General features: G+C 35.7%; 1 protein-coding gene across 1 annotated transcript in view; it reads right to left on the minus strand.

Annotated features, from left to right (window-relative positions):
• Nucleotides 1-321: 321 nt before the first annotated feature.
• Nucleotides 322-15,968, minus strand: part of MAP3K1 (mitogen-activated protein kinase kinase kinase 1) — a 58,832-nt gene continuing 43,185 nt past the window's right edge. The window contains exons 7-20 of the mRNA XM_005421985.2: nucleotides 15,777-15,898; nucleotides 14,999-15,080; nucleotides 14,698-14,875; nucleotides 13,988-14,278; nucleotides 13,430-13,551; nucleotides 12,370-12,461; nucleotides 11,971-12,160; nucleotides 10,387-11,653; nucleotides 9,093-9,245; nucleotides 7,676-7,838; nucleotides 6,135-6,266; nucleotides 4,996-5,138; nucleotides 4,384-4,515; nucleotides 322-2,969 (exon numbers count right to left, since the gene is read on the minus strand). Coding sequence (XP_005422042.1) covers nucleotides 2,820-2,969; nucleotides 4,384-4,515; nucleotides 4,996-5,138; nucleotides 6,135-6,266; nucleotides 7,676-7,838; nucleotides 9,093-9,245; nucleotides 10,387-11,653; nucleotides 11,971-12,160; nucleotides 12,370-12,461; nucleotides 13,430-13,551; nucleotides 13,988-14,278; nucleotides 14,698-14,875; nucleotides 14,999-15,080; nucleotides 15,777-15,898 — 3,217 coding nt within the window. The 3' untranslated portion in view covers nucleotides 322-2,819. The remainder of the gene's footprint in view (nucleotides 2,970-4,383; nucleotides 4,516-4,995; nucleotides 5,139-6,134; nucleotides 6,267-7,675; nucleotides 7,839-9,092; nucleotides 9,246-10,386; nucleotides 11,654-11,970; nucleotides 12,161-12,369; nucleotides 12,462-13,429; nucleotides 13,552-13,987; nucleotides 14,279-14,697; nucleotides 14,876-14,998; nucleotides 15,081-15,776; nucleotides 15,899-15,968) is intronic.

The raw sequence follows: 15,968 nt of genomic DNA on the forward strand, positions 1-15,968 counted from the left end.
ACACTCCAATGGCTCCAGAACTGACCTAACCAGCTCACTTGAATAGATAATTATTACCTTTGCAGTAATGCAAAATTTAGACAATTCCTGGCTTAAAGGCATAATCAAGTGAGATTCATAGACAACAGTGCTGTCATAAGAGAAGTTCCTTTATCATGAATTTTAAAAAATTAATCTTTGTTGCTGCCCTTTATTAGAAAACGTCTTGATATATCAAGTGTATGAAATTGTGTATAAACAGTGAAGTGTACCAGAAATATTTTATTTCCATCAGTAAAAGGAATATGTTTGTCTTACAGTAAGCAAAGGACAAAGTTTGTTCAAAAACTTTTATTTACTATAAAGACAAAAAACACCAAAATACGTACAAATTATACTATATAAAATTGGTTCAATGGGGTAAAAACTTTTAATTAAAATATCTTGATATATTTAAAATAACAAAGGATACAATGAAGCCAAATTTCTTAACCCAGAGATTTCTGTAAAATTTGCTTGCACAGTAAGGTGCTAATAGAAGTTAGCCCTTAAGCCCTGGAAGTCTTAGGAATCAGTCACATAGCAAATATAATTTCATTGTGAAAGTGAACTTTGGTAGAAGAAAACTCTATAGGACACCTGAGGTAGTAGAAACTGGAATAAACAGCAGTAGACGTTATTTACAACTTAAGTACCAAATAACATTAAGAACACAAAAATAATTACACAATACAATTTTCAGTCCAGCTTTGATCCAAAGAAAATAAGAATATTACATCACATCTCCATTTTAAAAACACCACAATTACCAGCAAGCCGAGGGAAATGCAAACTCAAACAAATGCATTTGGACTCCTAAGAGGCAGTTTGAGTTTGAAATGTGGTAGGCATGGTGATCTACATAGTAATACTGATTAGCTGAGGTTCATCAGTTTATACAGTTTACATTTCTGCCAGAAACAGTATTAATCTGAAAACTGATCTTCCAGTACATGAATTGGCAAGAGTGCATCCTTTAAAGCTTGCACATAGGAAAGACTTGGAAACAATCTTATTAGAATGAGAAATTCTAAAGTGGTCAAAAAAAAGTCAAGTACAAAACAGAGCTACCAAACTTCACATTTCGGTATTATCTTTTTAACTCTTCAAAGTCTGCCAATCTTCAAAAACAAAGGAATGTAAAATTTCCAAAAGAAACACATTCACAACTAATGACATGGTTTGTTTTTTTTTATTAGTATGTGCACTATCATTCATGTAAACTTATCTTTAAGATGTCTTGCTTCCAATTTGTATTACACACTTTTAAGGTACTATAGCTTATTTAGTTTGTCCTGAGTCTTTGAAAATAACCAATTCTATTTGAGTCCAACAATCCAACTGGCTTCTGAAGAGTTATAACATGAACAGTATTTTTTTTCAAAATGGATTAAACACAATCATTATTAGATTAAAAAAGATCCCCATTTTTAAAAAAGCAAAAGAAAAAGCTGCCATTTTCCTTCAGAATTACATGCATCAGAATCTAAAAACCTGCCTTTAAAATAATTTTTAAAAAACTGTTTAAAAAAAACCCCCACATCTCCTAAAAACCAACAAGTTTTGCACTACAGGTGAAGCTTTACTTCACATTTTACTTTATCTTGATCTTCAAGTCCAAGTTTGTTTCTTGTTAAAATAAATACCTTTCTTATGGTAATATTTTTAACATTTTCAAATTAAATTACCACTAATGGCTACAGTAAATAGATGATGTACGGCAGAAGGAAAACAGCAGGTAAAACTTGTTATCAGTAGAGAATGTAACCTCAGTTTCTTTACACAAAGAATGAGATTTGCTCATTTGGCACCTGCTCACACTGAAGTACATGCCAAAGTCTCCCATAAAAACTTTAATGGAAGCTGGGTTTGGGGGGCCCTTGACATGAAACTTCTCTACACAATTTGCCAGAAGAAACTGCTATATGAAAAAAAGGCTCAACAACTTCTAGCATGGTTCAGACTAAGTTGCTTTATACAGAACAATCTTGTTTATTAAATAACCTATACTATCAGAGCCTTCAACATATCCTTGTTGAAGGTGGCATTTTATCCCAGATTTCCAGCAAATCTGGTTTTAAAACTCTTGCGTCAGGAAAATATTCCATGACACAGCTTGCATCTTTTTTTTCTAAAGACTATTTTAAAATATCCCCTTTTCATGAAAGTTAAAAATACAAAGAAAAACTTTGATTTCAAAAGAAATTACATGGCCAGCAGTAAATGCACAGTGAACCATGAGTGCCTGCTCTTACTTTATAGGAAGGCAAATGCTTTTTTTAAAGTTTCCATCAATATTTGGATTTGTTACTCAGAGAGCATCAGGTAATTAAAAGGGACAGATACAGAATGTCCTTTTAACCAGTATTGAAAACTTACTAATTGCAGAGCATCTACATGTGAAATTGAACAGTGATTGCAATATTAAAATAGATCTTGAGCCCCTCAGCTTCTAATAGTGCTGAAAAAGTGCTCTAAATAAAATAAAAATCACTTACCTGCTAAATAATCATGCAGATTTAAGGAAAAATGCTTTTATGTTAACTAGAGCCAGATGTTTGAAAAGGCACAGTTTACAAATCTCTGCATGAATTGTCAAATGTTGCATACTGAGCTTAGGTAAAGATCTTGATTTGTCAATCACATACTTAGGTAGGGTCCTCCACTGGCCTTATGCTCTTGATGTATCTATCATTAAGGCCAGCAGAATAATATAATTTGCTGCACGTAACTGCACTGCAAGACAGTTACTGTATATTCAGTAGCATTTTCTTCAGTATTTTAGCCTTACAAATAAGTAGCTACCATGTAGTACGGAAGACTGGGTGTTTCAGCAGCTCCCTTGAAGGTGGTCTGTCCTGAGGTTGAAGTTCTAAACACCGAAGAGTCACATCTTTCAAGCCCGGAGACAGATGTGTAGGGATTGATGGAGCAGTAGTTGCACTAGCAATCTGAATAAGGGGAAATAACATTTTAGAAGTCAGTGATAATGCCCCCTCTCTTAGCCCAAAAACATTCTACAAACTGATAATTTCAGCTGATGAACTTTTTTCCATCCAGCATGTTTATGAACTTTTCTCCATTCAGCATGTTTCCTACAACAGTATGAAGATTACATTACTACTTTCAGTTTATTGTCCTTATGCCTATTGCTTTTTAATTTGACTCCCTCCTGATACTTTTCTCTAAAAGTTCTCCTCACAGCAAGATCTTGCAGTGATCATCTCAGAGCAGGCCACAGGAAAATCTCCAACAGCACACATATGGACATTCTTTAGTCTACTAGCTGCCTTCACTGTTAACTGGCACGAGACACCATGGAGGGAGATGAAGTGGGCGATGTTATGCTACAACAAGCTAAACTGGGTGTGTTTTCTTGCACTGCCTTTAGTATATTTCTGCTACTACCCCAAAGGCAAATATTTCTCAGAAAGACACATATCCCTCCCAACCAAATTAATTTCAATATTATCTAGCTGGATTAAAGCAGGATGACTGGGAACACTAGAGTGGCACCAGCAGATTCACAGCGATGCAGAACCAAGACAATTACATCTCTTAGCACAAGTGATTTTACTTGTACTTGTACAGTACTCAGAACATATCTGAGTACTGCTGTGCAATGTCTGTTTTCTGCAAACACTTCCTTTACTTGCAGCAGTATTTTCTTCATTCATGCCTACAGTTCAACTGGACCTTTAGAATTAAAAATAATTAACCAATTTTAGTATGAAACGTGAATGCCAAGATGAATGATCCAGCAAGCAAAGGAAGGGGCAAAAATCATATATAGCATGGCATATTGGAAAATATATTTCAGCAAAATCTGATTGTGGAACATTCTTTTATAAAATAATTTTCCCCACTGTGAAATATGAATACTTACACAAATGGTTTATGGAAAAAAGAGCTTCTGTATGTTACAGGATTGTAAGAAAAAGTTAACGTCCCAGTCTTCTGCCTAATTTAAGATCAACTCTATTCCTAATTTTTATTTTTAGCCTGTTACACTATATTTTTATATCTTAGATCAGACATTTCTAAGCAACCTGGTAGAAGGTGCCCCAGAACATGGTGGGGAAGGTAGAACTAGATTATCTTTAAGATCCTTTCCAGCACAAACCATTCTATAATGATTTTGAATATCATGTATTAGTATATCTTTTTTGGTATCAGTTTGTTATTTTTTTTAATAAGCAAGTATGATTATATTGGTACTAGTATTGCTTCTGTGCTAACAGCTCCAACATAAAAAAAAAACCTATTGCAACAACCCCTGCTACACACTTTTCTAAAATTCACATCGTTGTATACAAGATTATTTGTCATCTTTTGTAGTATATTGGTAATAACAAAATTCCTTACCTTAAATATCAGAGCAAGATGATTGGAGTGTTTCTCTGCATTCCAAGGAGGTTTAGCACAAGCCATTTCTATGACAACACAACCAACACTCCACACATCACAGCTCCTTCCATATTGCTGACCTCTCAGAACCTGAACAGACAGACACCAAAAATCAGATTATATAATTCAAAGTCTCTTAGCTCTAAGTCATTTAGAAGTAAACCTCAACACAACATCAAAGAAGTGTATTCTGATTAACACTTCAGGCTAAGAGAATGACCAGTGATGTAAATGCCGCAAGATTTACACAGGTCTAGAGATCTAGTAAATAAAATGCTTGACCAAGTGGCAAGCAAAGTACCTTGCAATGGCTAGTTTTTGAACAAATGGTCATTTGGGCATTAGTAACAACACTTGTGATAACAATATCTTGTAGCAAACTGCTTGAAACAATGACAGCAAGAAAGAAATGTCATCATCACCATATTGGAATCATTCCTAATCTTTAGAACAAAGGCATTTAAAACACATTTAAAGCATATACAGCAATTTTCTGTTATTTGGCTACATGAATTAGCTTAAAGAGTTTAAACAAACTTTTTGAAATAACTTTAAAAATTGGTTTCTTACCTCTGGTGCCATAAATGCAATAGTTCCCAACAATTGTCCCTGAAACTCCCCTGCACCAGTTCCTTTTGATGCCAACCTGGCTGCAGCTCCAAAATCAGCAATTCTTAATCTATGACCTGTGCTGTCAATTAGCAAATTGGCACCTGTCAACAGTACAATAAAAATACTACTAGTTGGCTTTCTATTAAAGGGAAAAAGGTGAACATTTTTGCTCCCTGCACCTCAAAATTATAAAACAGTTTGACATTCCCCACCTCAGTATCAAGGAAATCTAAAAATCAAGGATACGGTCTAATAACCTCCCTTTTCTGTTATGCCTGAATGATACTGCACACAGCTTGAGGCTGTTTGAGAGATTTCGAGAGGCAATCAAATTTTCAAAGTAGGGCAAACACACAGGATTCTGGAACAATGCCTGGAGATGGTATAATGGAAGAAAATGGTGACCCAAAGTCCTGGAGGCTTTCATTGCCTGTAGCTCCTCATGAAATTTGAAGTTATTTCATTATCAAGCAACTGATAATGAGTTGCTGAGTTGCTGTAAAGATGATTACAAACAATATAAAGTTTTATTGTTTCAAAAAGAATTAGTAAAGACACATTTGCCATCAGTATGTTCTACTTATATAAATATACCTCCAGTTCATGGATAGCTATAGTGACATTAAAGGGAAAAATTCAGTAAGACTGGTATTTCCCAGTTAAGTTCATACGTTACTCAGGGTACAACTGTATTTATGTTCAGTTAGGATGAAGGAAGAAAACTCATCACAGTATCTCCACACATTAGAAATCTGGCCTCTTTTATCTTGGTTTGTTCACAGATTTTACTATAATTTCAGCATAAACATTTACATTAATTTAAGTAGCAGTAGTTTTAAAACTGTATGGCAACTTTCTATCTTATTTTAACCAACTCAGACAATTTTTCTAAACTATTACTACAGGTAGCAAATACCCACAAGCTTGCCACAAACATTTTGATTAATTTCAGTTATAGAGTTTCTTATACATGAGCAGACAATCCCAGTAGAAATACCACTCCTGAGATGGTATCTGAGAGAACAAACAGATCTCAGGCCAAAACATATGCTGCTTTTTGAATACTCCTTCTAAAAGAATTTATCAGTTATTCTCACCTTTAACATCTCTATGGATTATCTGATTCTCATGGAGGTAAGAAAGGCCACGTAAAAGTTGTTCTGTGTAATTAATAATAACCGATTCTTTGAAGGCTCCATATTTACTCAACAAATGAGCAACTGAACCCCCTAAAAGACAAAACAATATATTCTATCAACACTTACACGTTCTGTTAGTAGAGTGCAACACTGCATCCTAAAACTGGAGCTTGATGTTAGTATTTGTAAGTTATATTTCTTCTTCCCCTTCCTTCCAAAATTAAAATAATTTCATAGGCAAAAAGTTATGTAGTTCATTCTTCAATTACTTTCTAAATTGAATTGTAGATATTAAAGACAAAAGTCTTCATGCTTCCTAATGATCTTATATTTCCTTAAAAACAACACTTTATCCACACTTCACATTAACATGTAAACAGCAGAACATTAACTATTTTTTGAGGCAATAGGTAAGTGCAACCTCCAGCAAGTATTCCCTCTAAATATTTTACTTTGCATTTGTTATCATCCAATACATAGAACTATGCAGACAAGCAAGGAAAAGCAGTATGTTCCTCTATTTTCAAGAACTGGTAACAGACTCAAGATTTTGGATTTCAAATTTTTCTCTCAAAGTATTGTAATATAGTCTGGGCTTCAATGAGGTAAATGCAATTCCTGACATTAACTACCTAAATAATAATATTTCAGAAAAAAATTACACTTCAAAAGGTTTAGTACTCTAAATTTTGAGAAAATATTTTTTGCACTACTTATTGTAATGACACATACTTGGGGCCTTTGCATTTTAGCACTCTGACCATAACTTAGGGTGCAATGCTTTCATTTACAGCAAATAAGGATGTATAAAACACCACTTGGTAACTGGACAGCAGCAAACATTCATAAAATTAATAAAACTACTTCTCAAAATAAAGACAGATTTTCTTGTCCCTGCTCTACACAATTATGAAAACACTTCAATTTTTTTTACTAGATTACCAGTTAAGAGATTTAAGGTTTGAATTAATTTTTCCAAAAGCACTACTTACTAATTATTATTTGAAACTTACTTTAAATGTTCTTAAATACCTCTACACAATGCCTGACACAATTTTTATGAAAAATCTCAGGATAAAATAAGTGTCAGGTATTCCATAACTTAACTTGACACTCCTTAACTTAAGTGTCAGGTGTTCCATATAACTTTCTAGCCAAGTTATTTTTAATAATAACCTATAGCTACACAGATACACTGGAAATGCAACAGTTTGAGAGAGAGTCACTTCAGCTGGAAAAAATCAAAATTTAAAACTTCTCACTTGGAGTCAGAAATGGAAAGAAAAGTCAGGGTTTCCAATTGTTTTAAGAGATTAGGTATGGAAAATTCCAACTCACAAGAGGATGCACCATTAAGCATGCTCTGTAAGTAGACCTTTACACTGACTGTGAACACAGCAATGAAAATATAAATTCACAACCTCAAGCAATGCAACACTAGCAATACCACTAGCAAATACCATTTCAAAACTCAAATGGTATTTTCACCAGTTGTTTACCTGCCATCCATTCAATAAACAGGTTATAGTTGCTCTTCTCGCATGTAGCACCCAACATTCGAATAATGTTAGGATGGTTCAGATGACTCATCATCCTTATTTCTTCCCTCAGTGCTTCAACCACCTCTTCTTGCTCAGATGATGTGTTCCTGACATATGTCACCTGTTTTGAAATATGGTATTCAGACTTACTAATTTAAGTACAAGTCCTGTAATCGCCTTTCAGTACAGCAGAAAGAATGGATGGTTTTCACCATCTGGAACTACTTTTTTACCGCCAACCCCACCAGCTGAGAATGTATCTCCATGTGAGACAGTCATAGAAAATTAAGAGCAATCTTCTAGGTTACAAACAAAATCTTCTCCAAGTACAGAGTGGGGAAACATCCCTCTTTTCAACTCTGTTTAAACTAGGAAAAACCCCTTGGTTTCCCAATATTGAGAAAAACGAAGACAGAAAAGGCCTGAAATGGGATCCTGAATGTCCCTTATAAAATTTTACCAGTTAAATAAATGTTTCATAACTACAGCTCTTACAGAAATTCAACTTGACACATCAGAAGTAATGTAATTGGAGCCAATCTCAGCTGTGATCCATACTAAATATGACATATTGGTGGTATGCTGCAGGGAATTTCCCCAGGCATCACCATCATCATCTTTGGGACCTCATGGACAGTCCCAGTTTTTTCACAAGCAAAAGAGTTTCAAAGGAGGAATAACTGGTGGCACATACGCTTTCCTTGAGCAACTTCAAAACATTTTCTCCACCTCATAGGTGTAACTTCATTGTAGAACTGATAAGAGTGTTGGGACTAAAATACCCTCTATTTTGTTACTACTAATTCAGCCCTAGGGCAGCTGTAGTGTGAACAATTTACTCACACCTGAAACCTTCAAAAATCTTGACTGAAGCATGTGCCTCTTCTCAGCCACAACTTCTGTATCTATTAATTTAAATAGTAAGAATACTTGCCTCCAAGCTACCTTTAGTTAGTTAGCAAAGTTGAATCAGAAGATACAAACACTAAACTATATTTCCTCCATTTAAAGTTATAGGGAAAATATTCTTGACAAGTGAGGAGAAATTATTTAAAATAGCAACCTTGCAAATAGGGCATTCATTTGGAATCAAGTTATCTGGGCTCCATTCTTAACTCAGCCACCATTTTATGAACTTGATAGAAGCGAAAATGCACTTGAAGAACTATGGAAGAAAATGGGCATAGAACAAAGGACTTTTTTTCACTCTAAGAAGACTAAAAAAGATTCTATGTATTAAGTTAATACATGCACATAAATGTTTTCTAAATTATGTTTCATGTCAGAACACATGACAGGGAGTAGAAGAAGCAGGAACACAAGAGGTCTGAAAGAGAAAACACAAGAAAGTGAGGTACTTTCCTGAAGTATTTACCTGTTTTACAGCCATTAACGTCCCTGTTCCCACATCTTGAGCTTGGTAACAGGAAGAGAAAGCTCCAAGACCAATCTGCTGACCTTTAAGCCATTCTGCATCTTCTCTGTAATGGTGTTTTGCTTTGGTATGTCCAGGCAGGGTTTCTGGTGTCTGCAAATTAAATTCAAAATCAATTCCAAGTTTACTAACATGCATCTAAAATACAGACATTCTAAGGTGTTAGAAAATGTCCAAGCTTACATGCCTCTCCTCTCCCTTACGCTTCCTTGAACTTCTAGTTATATAGGTCTCAGCTGAGATGAGAGCACCAGAGTATTCTGTAACCCACATACCCTACTACATGAAACAGCTTCCTCTGTGTTACTACATGAAGGTGAAAGGCAAGATTAGAGGACGCAAGTAGGAGCACAACTTTTTTTCTATTCCTTGACTCACATTTAGTTAAGGCTTTAGCTTGCACCTACAGTAAACAGAACAAAAATCAGATTGTTTTCTACTTAATTTATCCCTCCAATTTTATGTTTTACATGTTGTTACCTCAAAGGATCACAAACAAGCTTAAGGTAAGGCTTTAGCTTACACCTGCAGTAACTAGAACGAAAATTAGGTTGTTTTCTACTTAATTTATCCCTTGAATTTTATGCTTTATGTGTTGTTACCTCAAAGGATCACAAATAAGCTTAAGGTAAGGCTTTAGCTTACACCTACAGTAAATAGAACGAAAATCAGGTTGGTTTCTATTTAATTTATCCCTCAAATTTTATGCTTTACATGTTGTTGCCTCAAAGGATCACAAATACAATACCCCTTTATTATGATTTCTTGTGCTTTTTGTCTATTTGCAAATATATATGTACTTTTTTTCTGATTAATAAAGTATCTCTCATCTTCTCTCAAGACAGGATGACAAGATCTTCTCCCATTCTTTCTTTCAAAAATTAGTTTGGTTTTGTACAATTGCCTTCAAAGTAAATCAGCATTAGGACTCAGTACAGTTCTACTCTTGCTTTAAATTTTTGGTTTTATTTCCTGATTTCCCCAACTTTACACTTTCTTTTTTGTCACTTTAAATGTTGATACATTATATAGTGTTTCTTTTGCAAACACCTTCTCTAGATTTCTTAATAACATGGAAGGATTCTGTTAGTACCCTCAAATTTATATTCAATTTGCTATGAAAGGTATTGAGCACCTTCATGTTTTCTATTACTTTTGAAATATAACAGCACTGCTTTATCATTTCACTGACCCTCAGTTGAGACTTAACCTAAATTCTCATACGTATACTTACATCCTGCTGAATGATTATGATATCTTCACCATTTTCAACCTGTAGTTGGGGAATTACTGGCAAGGCATCTTGGGATGCTGACATTGCCATAGCAATAGCTAAAGCTTCCTCCTCTTCAGCTTCCATCTTTTCCTTGCATTTTTGATTATGATTTACATCATCTTTGTAAGTATCATCATTTTCTGCCCGCTCAGGAGAAAGAACTGCAACTTCAGACTTGAATGTAACTGTGCCATCACTCGTTGGCATGGAGGCCTCAAGCAGGTCCTCAATACTGGAATTGAGCTCTGCATTAACATCCAGTCGGCACTTCTCGTCTACTGGTGTGAACACTGTCTCTTCACTTGGTATAACTGCACTGCTATTGCCATCACACTGTGAAATATCGTTCAGATCAAGTGTCATACTGCTTTTTAAGGTTTCTCCTTGCTTGTTCACATCACTCGGTGTGGGTCGTGATGGCTTTGGCCTATGTACATGACTGGATGGCAATGGCCTGGCTTGGGTGAAAACTGGAGAGAGTTTCTCAGATTCTTTACTTTCAGAACAGTTTCGCTGAAACTGGAGAGAAAGTTTCCGCTGTGTTTGAGGAGAAGGTGAGGGGATTTTGCAGGGAACAAATCCCTGAGGTCTGAGTTTAGAGACATCTGTTACAGTGCCAGCTGGTACAGATGGGTTTGATGGAGACAGAAGTGTTGGGAATAGTGACTGGGAATGACTGGATGAGGGAGAAGAGTTCACACACTGACTGTGGGGTTTTCCTTTTGTTTGAATGGCTGGTTTTGGTTGCTCAGTGGTTACTGATGAAACAGGAAGTCCCATAGCAAGGCCAGCTAGCATCTCAGAAATGTCATCTGGACTGGCACTCAGTTTTCTGTCACTTAAACCTTTCCCACTTTTCCCTGATAACTGGACAGTATTATTAGGAGTATTATTTTCTGTAGTTTCTGGAGAGTTATCTGGCACAGGTAGGTGTAAAAAGTCTTCATGTCGGCCTTCCCCAGAGTGCATTTCTTCCATGCCCAGCTGAATGGCTTCTGCAATTTCCATTTCATCTGCTATTGCCATCAGACGTCGACGCATCCTTGCATAATGAGTTGAGCTTGTCACACTCAACATATCTAACAGCTTTACAAAAATATGGGGCACTCTTGCTACCATTCTTGCTGCACTCAAAAATATTCTCCTTGATAGTTTGCCAACCATTGAGTGGGAATTGTCAATTGACTGCAAGGCGAAAGTTAAGAGGGAGAGAAGCTTCTTATACCTAAAAAAAGAAAAGTGGTCTTTTATAAACTGACATACTCTAGTTAACTAGTATCAAAACAGCTGTTTCAAAACAATGTATTTAGTTGTCAGTTCTGAAGTAGGAAGGAGATTTATTGTTGCACTGGTGCTTCAAAAATGCTTCACAGGTCAGTTGTTTTTAAAAAGATAGCTACTTACTCTGTAAAGCAAGCACACTTTGCATGTATTTTTGCATATGTTATTTGTTTACAGGAATTAGAACAGCTTCTTTTACGAAATCACCACCAACAAATTCAACTACAAAGAGTAAGATTTGTATAGAGTACGAGAAAGTACCTGTCAACTACAGTATCAGCTTGCAAGATATCTCCACAGACAATATGCGGATAAAATTCACTAGGAAATTCCAACAGAAGTCTGTCTATTAGACAAAGTCGCCCCAGCAGTGCTTGCCAGTTGCTAGATTCAATTTCATTTCCAAGAATACAGTTTAAGACGTAATCAACACCTCCAATACCAATGGACCCTATTAAAAAGTTGGTAAAATGAAGATTAGGCATTATGTTCAGAGTCTACACAAAGATCAGAACTGCATCATACAGAATTACTCATTGTTTGCCCAAATTAGCCCCCTTCCAAACTGTTGACAGGAATACTGTTCTCTTTGCTATGCTTGTACTTGATAAATTCCAGTATTATTTGCTTAGATAATTTACTTGTATATGAAGTTATTACCAGATTTAAGTATTTCTCTCCCAACTGCCAACTCGCCCGCTTGACCTTTACACATCTCCAATAGAGTTGAGACTGAAAGTTGGCTTGTTCGACTGTAAGAAAGTAAAACCAAAAAAAGAACTCCTTTAGCACATGCTTTGAAGGAAAAACATCCTATTGGTGATACTTAAAAAATCATCACCTAGGAATTATGTGTAAAATGATTTCACACCACCTTATTCCAGTAAATTTCTATAACCCACTCTTTGTAAGCTTACCTTACAAAGGTAAGGTAAAGGTTGTGACATTTTTACAAAGATACTTCCAGAAATGTAATGTCTATCACTAATATACAAACAAAACCTCAAATTACCTTGTTCTCTTGCCAAATGTAGCCAAATGCATAAAAACAGGTCTATTTCACTTACTACTTTAGATATTCTCTTGCTAGACTGTTGCTGGGGGATCTCTAGCTGCAGTTTCAGAAAAAAATGCTGCTTAGAAACTAAACCTTGAGAGATAAAACTCAAGCAGGTGGATTTCTAGTTCATCTAGTTTACAGTACAGGAAAATAAATGGTTGGCCTGGAAGAACAAACAGGGAGGAAGACTCAAGCCAAGGGAGTTCACCCCAAATAGCTATCTCCTACCATTACAGTCTGAACTACAAATCAGAACTGTTATGTTACTGCTACTACTTCACGGCAAACGTGTTACAACTTTGGCTGAAGCAGGAAGAATACTGAGGAGTACTTGCTAATAGCTCTAAGTCATGAGAAATAGGCCAAAACAACCAAAATGGAGATGGAAGGGATGGGTTAATGACTACACCTAACATCTTCCTTTACTGTAACGAGGGGCAAAAAGCTCTTACGAAAACAAACTATACAATCACTTGCCTGCAAAGCCTACATATTTCAAGCCAGAAGTTTGCAAGTAGCAGTTAGGTTAGCAAAACAATGACATATATTTACAATCCACACATTTTATTTGAACACCAACTGGTTATACATGAATAGCAACAAATGAAGCTTTAAGGTGTTTCAGTAATAATCCAAAATTAAGTACATGAGACATCATACCTGTTAGCGTCTGCACATTTAACTAGTATTGTCTCTACAACTGGCTTGAGAAGTCGCTGTAGTTTAGTCCTCTCTGCCAAAGTGTGACAGGGAGTGTACACTAGCATGGCTCTTAAAGTTTTCTAAGAGAAAGGGAAAAAAATACATATGAAATCCAACTAGCTACACAATTTTTATTTTTTTAAAGAGACGTTAATAAGCATTAAAAAGTTGTAAATTCAGTTCTACATAAATTGTGTTCAAAATGTCAGCAAAATGTTCAAAGGATAAATAGCTTACTACATTACTACTGCTCAAACTGGTCAACTCCTCTTTGAGAGTGAAAAGACATACAAATACTGTCAATACTTAGCACTGTGGCAAGTGACACTGAAATCATGTCCTTTCACTTATGATGAATATCTTGATCACCCCACTTCCAAAGCATACTTAAAAGTCACCAGTGGTGCTCAACAAGTACTAGGATTCCTGATTTCACCTATCTTCTCCCATTTCCTCCTCCTTCTAAAATGAAGTAATGTGAAATTAGTAGAATACGACAAGTAAACAGCTACTTACTAAAGCAGCAACATACACTTTGTAGACAGGGTCAGCACAGACCATGGACAGCACACTGCAGCAGGATTCTACCACCACATCTCCTGAGATGCTGGTCTGAGATGACCCACTAGCTGCTCCCAGAGCTCCAGCACTTGTGTTGTTTCCATTGCTGCTTCCAGAGTTTCCAGTGCTTTCACCATTAGCCAGTAATAGAGCACCACTAACATCATGGGAAAGACGTCTAAGTGCCATCTCTCGTATATTCCAGTTTCGAGAAAACAAGCAGCCAACTAGCTCCATCCCAAATACCTGCCAAGGAAGAAAGCAACATTACAGGAGTCAAAATGAATAATGCTGCAACTTAAGTACCTGATAAGAGCAATGAAAAAGAGGAAAGATATTTCTAGTTAAAAATCATCAAGGCTGAGTGCAAAAATATGTCCAAAGGTACAGTGTATTACAAAAGATTCTGTGATAGAAACAAAACTTCATCAATTAGATGCTACTTGGTTCTGTAAAAACTCTGTTAAGAGAATTTTAATTATTAAGTATGAAGTCAGTTTCAAGACATTAACAGTCCTGAAATCAAGGTCTGGCTATACCAGACAAAAATAATGGCAGAAATAAAGGAAATACAAGTTCTCATTTTTAAGTGTGTTGACCCCATGTTCAGCTGAACCCACCTTTACACTATAAATGCTATTAGGTCTTTCACAGAAGAGAATTACCTGAATCCATGGCTCAGCTGAATCTTTATATGTAGAAGGGATCTGCTGGACTCCATAATGAGTAAGGTTAAAATTGCTATCTTGAGTTCTTCTCTGTGATCCAACTGCTGACTGCTGCTGAGATTGTTGCTGAACCATACGGAGAACAGAAGAATCCACAGGGCTTGGCAATTCATGACTACAGATCAAGAACAACACAGATTACAAATTAAACATCTGAGGTAAATAATGCAGCATATTCAGAAATATCAATTAAAGATCCAGAAACAGATAGCTTATTGTATACCAACTGAATCCTCACCTATAGAAATCATGAGATCTCCATTTAGATCTACAGAGTGGACAGATGAGTGGCTCTCTGTTTCTTCTGCATTCTTCTGCCCCTGGAATACAGCAACAGGATCATATGCACTGTTATAGTGTACAAAACCAGAAGATGGAATAACTACTTTAAGTTTCACTGAAGAACATTAGTTTCATAATTAATAATTGTGAACTGAGCCACTTTCAACAGCCTGAGCATTAAAATATGGGTGCTTAAACATTTTTTTCTGCATGAAGAAATGCTTCACTTTAGTACTACAATTAATATTTTAATTTATGAACTGAAATTCAGGTCCTTTTGTACCTCAAATGTACAAAAACTTTATTTTTTAATGCAAAAGTTTATATATTTTATTTGATGTATTAGAGAAACATACTTCATAATTCATTATATAACCCTAGCTAGCTTTACATGACTTTTATGCATTCTAAAGACAACTCACAGGGAGCTGAAAGTCCGTACCTAACTTTGTTCTAATCAGACATAGTGTTTTCACTCAGGTGAACTCTAAACCTGCAGGTAACTTCTCTATCAGAGCATCGAATTACAAACTCAGTTTGTGAATAACTGATGAAATAAGGTGTTTGAATAGTACCTGAATGACACCAAATTTTCAGAGTTACTAGTCATCATTTACAAGCAGATTTCTGGTTTTTTTTATTGAACATAAAACAAACAACTCAACACCATACTAAGCTATAATACTTTTGCAGGTTTAGAGTCACCAGAACCTGACAAAACAAAGATAACATACATATTGACATGCAGTGGTGGTGTAATTTGTTTCTGCAGCCATCTTCACACACAGTTAGACTCTCCTCATCCAGCATGCCTAACAAACAAATGGGGCACATCTGTTCTTCTTCATCCTTCATACTACAAAAAGAGACATTTGTGATTGTAGAAGAGGCATATCAGAATTCACAACAGGCTTTAACAGTGAAAA

Source organism: Geospiza fortis, unplaced genomic scaffold (genome assembly GCF_000277835.1).
Source record: "Geospiza fortis unplaced genomic scaffold, GeoFor_1.0 scaffold443, whole genome shotgun sequence".
Lineage (NCBI taxonomy): Eukaryota > Metazoa > Chordata > Aves > Passeriformes > Thraupidae > Geospiza > Geospiza fortis.